General features: G+C 33.9%; 1 protein-coding gene across 2 annotated transcripts in view; it reads right to left on the bottom strand.

Moving 5' to 3' along the window:
* Positions 1–265: 265 nt before the first annotated feature.
* MGAT4C (MGAT4 family member C) overlaps positions 266–10,852 on the bottom strand; it is a 611,075-nt gene continuing 600,488 nt past the window's right edge. For both annotated transcript variants that reach the window (XM_029205850.1, XM_029205851.1), the window contains 2 exons: positions 5,030–5,177; positions 266–1,437 (listed from right to left, as the gene is read on the bottom strand). In XM_029205850.1, the coding sequence (XP_029061683.1) occupies positions 296–1,437; positions 5,030–5,177 (1,290 nt within the window). In that variant the 3' untranslated portion in view covers positions 266–295. The remainder of the gene's footprint in view (positions 1,438–5,029; positions 5,178–10,852) is intronic.

Here is a 10,852-nt window from a genome sequence, read left to right on the forward strand (position 1 = left end):
TCATGTCACTTTTTGACATTCAGATGAAATTTTGAAAGTCATATGATAACATTAAAATATAAACAAAAGTAGCATTAACTGTGAACTGATACTCAACTTCAGAAGTTAAAATAAATGTAAGTGTGTATTAGAGTAAAAGTATGCTGACTATGCGTAAATCAAAACTGCCAAAATGAGTTTTTGAACATCTGATCCATTGTTTTCCCTCCAGAGGATAAAGGGAGCAAAAGAGGAAGGTAGCCAAAAAGGAAACAGGAAGACCTGCTTCAGTAACTGGACATATTGATTTAATTGGCTAAGAAGTCCATATGCTAATACTCCTAATAATCAACCATTCCTTTTGTGTTTTGGTAACATATATCCTCATACAATGTATATCAAATGGAATTTTTTGATTTACATCAGATACTTCAAAGTTTCCATTTTTGAATTCCCCTAGTCTTATGTAAGTAACACATTGTCTATTTTGTTTAAAATATCTAATATCTCCCCCAACATCTAGGGCTCCATGATGCAAAATGTCATTTTGTCGATCTTCTGTTCCAGTATTCACTTTAATTCTTTTGATTACAATTGGATTTTCAAATATAATCACAAAGACATCTCCTGTTGACGGTGATTTTCCCCAAAAGTATTCATCAACACTACTATAAGCCTTGCTTGCATCATAATTTTCAAAAACACTCATGTTGGTATATAGACTTGCAGGAGGGTTATCTGGGATATCAAATGGCTCCTCTTCAAAATCATCATCCTTCAGCTTATTCTCAGTTCCTTTATATGATGAGTAATAACCCATGTGCTGAAAGAGAGATGGTTTAAAACGAATCACATTTTTCTGAGCCAACAGACCGCGGAAATGAGTCAGTAGCCAATCACAAGGCATTTCTTGATAAAACATTAATAAAAAGTGCGCCAAACGTGGGAGATCATGAGAATGATAAAGTTTTCCAATATAGCCAAGTTTAGAGAATTCAAGGGTTACCCAGTAAGTTCCTACTAGGGATGTAATGACTTTCTTGATGGCAGTAAAGAAATTTTTTGAACAGCGAACATCATCTTCAAGCATTACATAATAGTCTGAAATATTGGCACAAAAATTAAGCAAAAAAGCATAATCAACATTTTGCTTGGAACGAAATCTCACTCTGTCTTCTGGATCATTGTAGTTTCTTTTAAGGCCACTCAGGATTGGGTAATATTCCTCTGGAGCATGTATAACCATTAATCTTCCTGCAATAATATGGTGGGCAAATTTCTGTGTAATATCCTGTAACATGACCTCACGCCAGGATGAATTAAAGTCAGCTAGATGAACCACCACTGAAATTTCCTTCAACTCTTCATAGCTGGATTGCTCAAAAATTGACTTGATTGTCTCAAGTAAATAATTTCCTTTTTTTCGTCTCACTGATGAAAGGCCAATTGTAAGAAACCCTGGACAAAAGAATTCAGAAGGAAGACAAATTAAATGTGAAATTAGGTTTTGAATAACATAGAAAAAAAAGAAAAAAGTTCTTTTCAATTAAGCCTGCTACTCTATTAAGTAAATCTAAGTGAATGATTATATATAGAACATTTTGTCATTAAAGACTTATGCTAAATATATAAAGGTTATAGTACTTTATATATAATTGATACTTTCTATGGAAAAACTGCACCTTAAGCACAATGATGTATGAGCTCTATTGCTTAAACATTTGTTTATGAAATAAGATATATGGTTTAAAGTGTTCTGCAGCTCAATATTCTCATATATGCCCATTAGAGAAGATAGATATTTAAATAACATTGACACTGTTTTGTTTTTTTTTTTAAAAAAAACCTGCAAAAGGAGACAGGAATTCATCCAGTTAAGAATGACAAACTAGTCTCAAATGATGAAAAAGAAAATTAAGGGTCACTCATTCTTTTAATCACCTTTAAGTTTTTCATAGAAAACATGCCATATATTTGTATCTTTCTTTAATCACTGTTATTATCTTGTACCAGAATAATTCATAACTGGACTTCACAATTTTATTTTGAAATTTATCTAGTATGTTAATTAGAATGAAAACAATATCATAAGCTATTTTTGAAAACCTGCATTATTGCTTAAACGTATGATGTATTGTTCTAAGACATAAATATTACTGATTTCTTTTTTTTTTAGCTGCCAACACTTAAAGCTTTAGGATATTTTAAAAAATAATCCTTAAGGCCAACTTTTACTAAAAATTCAAAATATCTGGTAACACTGTGTCTTCAATATAGAAAGCAACATTTATCTTGGGCCAGGTAAAGTTATATCCTCAAGACAGGCCATGTTTTCTCCAATTTACTATAGAACTCACCAGGCTCACTCTAATCCTGTTACTATAGGTCTCTAGATTTTCCATCTCTGTTTTAATGGGTTTTGTCATCAACTATAAGACTGAACCATCAGGCGTGGTTGTGCTCCTACCAGACATTGTCTGGATGTACCACAGCTTTCTTATCCATTTATCTACTGAAGGACATCTTGGCTGCTTCCAAGTTTTTACAATTATGAATAAAACTGCTATAAACATCCATGTGCAGGTTTTTGTGTGACATAAGTTTTCAACTCCTTTGGGTAAATAACAAGGGATGTGCTTGCTAGATCATGTCATAAGGGTATGTCTAGTTTTGGAAGAAACTGCCAAACTCTCTTCCAAAGGGGCTGTACCATTTTGCATTCCCACCACCAACAGAGGAGATTTCATGTTGCTCCACATCCTTGCCAGCATTTGGTGTTATCAATGTTTTGCACTTTGTTCATTCTAAAAGGTGTTTAGTGCATTCTGATTGTTTTAATTTGTACTTCCCTGATGATACATGATGTGGAACATTTTTGAATATGTTTTTCTGACATCTGTGTATATTCTTTGATAAAATATCTGTTAACGGACCAAAGACCTTAACAAAGACCTTAACAGATATTTCAGCTGATTTCTTTATTGTAAAACACATTTTGTAGTAATTTTGTCTGGTGAAATTTTTATTCAGATATTTGAAACCTAAAATTAGAAATGAGATATTTTTAGAGAATAAAATAAAACCCTGTGAAATGGCAGTTCACCTCTGAGAAGCGTTAGATGTCTTCTAATTAAAATGTTTTCACTTTTTAAAGCTCTCATTCTCACCATGACTCAGAACTGAATAAAATTTCAGAGCCACCATTTGGAAAATAGGGAAATGTTTATATTCACCAAGATCACTGTTTCAAGACAGACACCTACATGATTTGATTTGCGCAATACTGAAAAAGCCCCTTCCAAGAAAAATCTTTTTTACTAGTCTATTAGAGAGGTAGAAATTTACATGTTTCATTGAAATACCTGGGCTTACGATCCTGTCTTCTACTGAAAAGCTAACATGTTATCTGTTACAATTTAACTCAAGACACCAGCCCTCATTAATACTCAATAACAGCCAACACTTATAGAATACTTTCTACATAAAAGGCAGAAGTCTGAGTATTTTACATGTAATATGCATCTTGAATATTCAAAACAGTCTTTTGAGATAGCTTTGCACTTATCAACATTCCTGTTTTATAGATAAGGAAACTAAGTCACAGTGAGACGAGGAAACTCGTGCAAGGTGTAATACCTAGTAAGTAGTGTGTAAGAGCAGTAGACATTTGAAATGGAAGAAAGAAAGAGCGAAAGAAAGCTAAAGAAAGCTGAATTGTTACAATTTCCTCAACCTGGTGATCACAAACTCATTTGCATAAACACTTCTTAAGAGGAAACTCAATTTTTGTGGTCTCCACATGACCTACTAAGAAGTTCATGATATCATGGTGTATCACTTATTCTAAAACTCATATTTTTCACACAGAAATATTTTGAAATCAGGTTGCATATCACAACTGATGGCATCTTACAACTTAAAACTGATAATGCTTATACTTTCTTAGTGGTACATCAATTAGATCATGATACTTTCTGTAATCTATAATGTCTTGAAATCCATGAAATGTAGTATGTTACTTCTTGGATCCAAAGTGTCTATAGTGGATTGAACAGTTTCCTCCAAAATTTCATGTCTACCTGGAACTTCAGACTGTGACCTAATTTGGAAATAGTCTTTGAAGATGTAATTAGTTAAGGATCTCGAGATGAAATCGTATCGGATTCAGATTAGGCCCTAAATTCAATGACTAGTGTCCTTATAAAAATAGGAGAGGACACAGAGAGACAAGAGAGACAAAGGGACGAAGGCCATGTGAAGATAGTGGCAGTGATTGCAGTTTTGTTGCCACAAACTAAGGAATGCCAAGAGTGACCAGAAACTGAAAGAGGCAAGGAAGGATTCCCCCCTCGGTTTCAGACTTCTGGTTTCCAGAAACATGAGAGAATAAATTTCTGTTGTTTTAAACCACGTAGTTTGTGATATTTGTTATGGTATCTTAGGAAACAAATATAATGACTTTCACTACTTCAAGCTGGTGGCATGTCATAAAAACCGAACCAATGTTTGAAACTGTATTACTATGGGAATAATTTTTTTTTTTTTTTGCGGTACGCGGGCCTCTCACTGTTGTGGCCTCTCCCGTTGCAGAGCACAGGCTCCGGACGCCCAGGCTCAGCAGCCATGGCTCACAGGCCCAGCCGCTCTGCGGCATGTGGGATCTTCCCGGACCGGGGCACGAACCTGTGTCCCCTGCATCGGCACGTGGACTCTCAACCACTGCGCCAATGGGGAAGCCCGGGAATAATTATTTTTAAAAGCTAACTTTAAAAATTTTAAGTCAATTGATTTTTCCTAGTCTCTCTACATGGTACTATAGCAAACTGTTAAAAAGATCATGTCACAATTAGGCATTTAATTTTTTTGTTGTTATTAATGGAATTGGATCCGTGAATAATTGCCATTTGTGAAGAAACACTGAACTATTTCCCAAAGAACATATTATATTAGTAAAACCCATAAACTTTTATTGTTATACAAATGAAGAAAGTTATCATTTTAAAACAAAATATTTTATTGTTCTTGATTTTAAAAGTCTAAGGATACTTACGCTTTCTTTGTAAAGGCATGACAGCTAAGAAGCGATAGGTGACATTGATGGCTCCTGAAAAATTAGATAAATCTTTGAAAGTATGCACATAGCGTTCTGGATTCAGTTGATGTGTAGATGTTTCCCTTACAAGTTGTTTGTCTCCTTCCTGAATGCCAAGAAGAAGGCAGAGAAAACAAATAAATAATAGATGGTCATGGATTAAATAAACTTTCTCCTTACACAATAAATATATGGGTCTGATACATAATATGGGTATTATATAAATCTCAGTTACTGACACCACAAGCTGTAGATAATTATCTTTACCCTGAATTCCTACCTAGAGTCTCTGTTCCAGTTATATTCCACTTTTTATACTATGCTTACAATTGCTTTTCTACAGCATACATCAATAGTGGCATTCTCTTGATAATAATAAAACATTCTCTTGATAATAATAAAAAAAAAATCTCTATTTGAAACTCCCACTGCCTTCATGTTAAAATTCAAATTCTTTACAATAATTTAAGGATCTTAAAACTTGACAGTAATCTCTTTTACAGTTTCATGTAAAGCTAATTCTCACTAGATTCCCCATATTTGAGTCATATTAAACTATTTACTCTTCTTCAAGCCCTATCAAATAAAAGACCACACATTATTCTTATGATTTTGAAATTTTAGGAATGATTAGGAGGATGTAGTAGTGAACATAACAGTTGGAGTCTGGATAACTTATTAATCAAAAAATTTTAGTCAGTCACTTATGTGGCCACTATAATTGAAGGCTGTTGAGAATGGACAGACATGGTCCTTGTGACATGGTAGTATTTTTTTCAAATGTCTTCAAGATAACTCAATTAGGATACATTTGTACAAAGTCTTCAAGGAAATGTCTTTAGACCTTATACTAGCCTTTTCCATGATGTTTTCTTGTGGATGTAGAGGGGGAGGGGGAGTATTCCGACAGAGGTGAAGTTTGGTCCTTTTATATTTAAGACCCTCATTATCGATCTGATACTGGAATTATGTCATTCAATCTTCAGGATGGTTTATATTCAAGAAAACGTACATATTCAGCTTTAAAAATATCCTGTCAATCAGTAATTGCTTTGTTTTATCTCTGTTTAATATAAGTTCAGTTGTAGATTTTGATTATCTAATCACCATTTGATCAAGCCTCTATTGGTTATACATTACTAGCAAAATGACTTGCTTGGCTTTTGTATATGGTTTAGTACCACTGGTAGAATATTAGGGCAACTAATTAGGAAGAAACATTTCTTTTTTGGCAAAGTGTCTATTGCGCTGTGTGAGTTATGTGGATATTTCTACTATTCAGTATAAGAATGGCAGGTCAGGCATGGGCATGCCATTAAAACTACAGAGAAAGTGAATGCATTAAATAAACTTGGTCCTCATGTTTTTGGCTGTGGTCAATAAAACTTTAATCAATCAAACCTTGTTCTAAAATATTAGAAAGGATTCAAATACAAACTTTACCTCAACTGGAACATTCACTGCTTTGTGTCAAATTTAAATATAAATGGAAAAGTTGACTACCTCAAACTTTTAAATCTATGGCAGGGCTGAAATTGTCTTAGAATAAAAATTGAGAGTAGTGAACCCTGACTGGGAAGAGCTATCAACCTGGTCCTTGATAAATGAAGATTCATTCTGAATATCTCTTCTGTATATTCAATTATGTTTATGAACCTATAGTTGCTCTTTAATACTGTATTTCTATATTTTATATTGACTTGATGATTTAGACAAAGAAAAAATACTTTAGTCTGGTTTATAATGTATTTGCCATCTGTAAAATTATAGAGTTTCAAAACACGTGATATTAAACTAGGAGGCTAGTTTTCTTATAAATGTACTCATTGAATATCCATTGAATTCTGATTATTTTAAATTCATCGCACATAAGTATTTTCATCTTTGTATTTCTGAAAACCTAAAAAACATCATGAAAGTTTTAAAATGAACAAGTTTAGGATTTCTAAAATGTAACCAGAGACTCAGTTCTGCATCAGCTACTTTAATAGTAATGTAACGGTGTACACAGTCAATAGGGTATAGAAGAAATAGCTATAAAAATCACAGTAGTCACAACACTGAATTGATTTTACCATTCTGGTCTTATGTGATTTCACATTCTAACAGGATACTGAATATCTCTTTAAGAATTATATCGTGAACATGTAAAAATCCAGACTTTTTCTGTGATAAGGTAGAGTACATTCATCCTGTTTGAAGGACATAACAGAATATAAAATGAAATGAAACTTACATGAAAGCACTTTATTAAATTCTCAAGAACAGGCTTCTTTACACTTTTCAGCATAAATAAATCATGCAACTTTCACCTGAGTCTGTCTTGTTGGCTGCTTTCCAGAAGCATCTATCTGAACAGCCGGGCTCTCCCTGGATACCTTCTTTCTGTAGCTACTATGTTGTAGTGTATTTCTCAGTAATAAGACAAAGCTTTATGACAATCATTTTCTGGATAGGAAGGCAATTCAATGGACTAGCTACAGACTAAATATATACCCTGGTGGCTACTTTGAAGATGCTCACAGCCGAGAGGCTAAGTTGATTGGATATACAGTGTCTCTTCTACTTAGTTTGCCTTGTAATACTATTTGTCTCTTACACTGAACTTGGCTTTCTTTCCCACTGAAAGGCACATATGCCCCTAACATGTAAGCAATACATTAAACTGTTACATGCCCAGATTTGGGGGCCACTGATAGATTTTCTAGCAAGAAGAGTACAATAGATGTGCTAAATAACTCCAGAGACCTTACTACTGTAATTGTTTATCTGATTTCTCTGAATTATAACTATTATTTCCCCCTGATTTAAGAAAAACAGAAAAAGGGGCTTCCCTGGTGGGGCAGTGGTTGAGAGTCCGCCTGCCGATGCAGGGGACACAGGTTCGTGCTCCGGTCTGGGAAGATCCCACATGCCGCGGAGCGGCTAGGCTCATGAGCCATGGCCGCTGAGCCTGCGTGTCCGGAGCCTGTGCTCCACAACGGGAGAGGCCATAACAGTGAGAGGCCCACGTACCGCAAAAAAAAAAAAAAAAAAGAAAAACAGAAAAAGAACAACCTGCTAATGTCTCTGCTTAGAAAATTGCATGCATTGTGATATTTTGGAGTCAAAAAAGAAAATCAAGTCAGATAATTTTAGGAAAACTGAACAAGCACAGATAAAAGGGTTGAAAAGGGAGAAGTATTAAAAAGAAACTGCATTATATCCTAGTAGGAGGCCAGTTTTCCATGGTTATTAGACATTTTTAGAAGAACAATTTTAATTTTACACAAATGATTTAACAAATATTTCAAATATTTATATATATTAAGCCTTGGGATAAAATTTAGCTCAAAATGCAATTTAGGTAAAAAACATCATCTAGTAAACAGTGAAAAATTAAACTAATAAAAATATTGTCATTGAATTGTCAATATGGGGGTATGCTTGTATTTAAAAACCATTTTAACTCACCATTTCTAACTTAATATAAGTTTTTAAAAATAATTTCAATTTTTAAAGCTAAGAAGCAAACAATCTCTTCTCTGCACCTGGGATGATTTGCAAATGTGACTAGATATACGGCTAATGTAGCAAGAAATTTTTCATTGAGAAAGTACTCTTTAGTAAGAGCTACTTCATTAAATCACACTTTTTAATTAGGTGGCTAGGACCTATGTTTAGATAGAAATGCATAAAGAGAACAGTAGTGTTTGACTTTCTTATGGATATATACTCTATTAATTCTTACACATTTTATAGTGAATTTGAAGCTGTTCTATTCCAAAAAGACATAAGGATGTTTGCTGCATACAATAATCTTTTGTCTACTTAAAGTTAAATACTGAAATTTCACTTGAAAGTGTCTTACATGCATCATTATTGAATACAACAAGCAACCTGCCAATACCATGTTTTTGATTTACAAGATGTGATATACTTCTACCAGTACATACAGATGCAAGAAACAAATTTTTATCACAAAATTAAATAATTAATCAAGAGCTCCTCTATGATCTTTAATTCTATTAATTAAAAAATAGCTGGATTGGGCTTCCCTGGTGGCACAGTGGTTGAGAATCTGCCTGCCAATGCAGGGGACACGGGTTCGAGCCCTGGTCTGGGAAGATCCCACATGCCGCGGAGCAACTGGGCCCGTGAGCCACAACTACTGAGCCTGCGCCTCTGGAGCCTGTGCTCCGCAACAAGAGAGGCCACGATAGTGAGAGGCCCGCGCACCGCGATGAAGAGTGGCCCCCCACTTGCCACAACTAGAGAAAGCCCTCGCACAGAAACGAAGACCCAACTCAGCAAAAAAAAATAAATAAATTTATAAGAAAGAAAAATAGCTGGATCACCTGGGCCTTGCTCTACTGTCCTTAAATTTCATAAACCTAATAACCAGTTTAAAAAAATCTAAAATGCATATCATTAGTAAGTTTCTCCAGTTTGCTATGTTTACCTAAATCATGCCTAGTCAAATTCTATTAACTGTGCTAACTTCAGTATTATGAATTGACTAAGGATGATAGAATGAAGAGTCCACAAGATTAAGAGCTATACTTGAAAGTAAAGGCTTAGGCAGAGTCAAGATCTAGGAATCTGACAGAACTTTGCCATCAAAGAACAATGCTAATGGAAGCAAGGTGCTTTACAGAAGACTTCCTAAGAGGATCTGCACAAATTTAGATCATGTGGTTGGCTCATAGGATATATTTAGAATAGTATCTGGCAAATAGTAGGTAGTTACCAAATCATGTTCAATTAATAAAACATTTTACTAGGAAATGCTCTTTGTAGTTATTGTCAGATTATCTCTAGCTAAGATATTAATTGAAACTTTTAGCATGCTTGTATGATAGAATGTATTTTCAGGTCCTCTATCTGTCCAAAGGCTTTGATTTTCCGAAACATGTGAACAGGAATAATTGCATAAAAATTAGAATTTTCCCAGATATCTTAAGCTCAATTCAGATAGAAAAAGTGAATTACTCTCCATATTACTTTCATATTACTCTCATCAGACGTGAAATTATATAATTATAACAAAAATGAATAATAGAAACAATTTGAGTTCTCACAATTAGTCAGAATGTGTCCTTTTGCATACTTTCATAATTCACTTAAAATTCATTCATAAATTATCTACTAATTTTACCATTTTTAAACTATTGAATAGCTTTCACATAATATTATCTTTAGTTCTTAAGGATCTATATTACTTTTCAGTGACCGTAAATGTATAACATGGTGGTCATTTAGTGTTATTCCAAATCCAAATGAGATGTCACACATTGTAATAAAATGTTCCTTCTTAACAAAATAGCACAATTAGTATCACTAATTAGACAATGGGATTAAAAAATTTTTGATAATATAGAAAAGTAGAGAAAGTAAGGAGTAACACCTTTAAGCAAATTTTGTTTATTCTATTTACAGCAGACCCTTGAACAACACAGGTTTTAACTGCGCAGTTCCACTTATAAGTGGATTTTTTTCCAGTAAATACGTAATACACTACACGACCTGAGGTTGGCTGAATCTGCTGATGCAGAAGTGTGGATATGGAGAGCCAACTGTAAAGTTACACACAGATTTTTCTGAGTGCCTGGAGGGTCAGTGCCCTTAAAACCCACATTGTTAAACAGTCAACTGTATTTCAAATTAAAGCTCACAAATTACAATGATTTTATGCAGTATTAATTCAGATAGGGATGATAGCTAACTTATTTGGAATTAGAGATACATATTTGAACCACTATATATATATATATATATATATATATATATATATATATATAT

The sequence above is a fragment of the Monodon monoceros genome, unplaced genomic scaffold, assembly GCF_005190385.1.
Source record: "Monodon monoceros isolate NGI ecotype Baffin Bay Population unplaced genomic scaffold, NGI_Narwhal_1 Super_Scaffold_6, whole genome shotgun sequence".
Classification (NCBI taxonomy): domain Eukaryota; kingdom Metazoa; phylum Chordata; class Mammalia; order Artiodactyla; family Monodontidae; genus Monodon; species Monodon monoceros.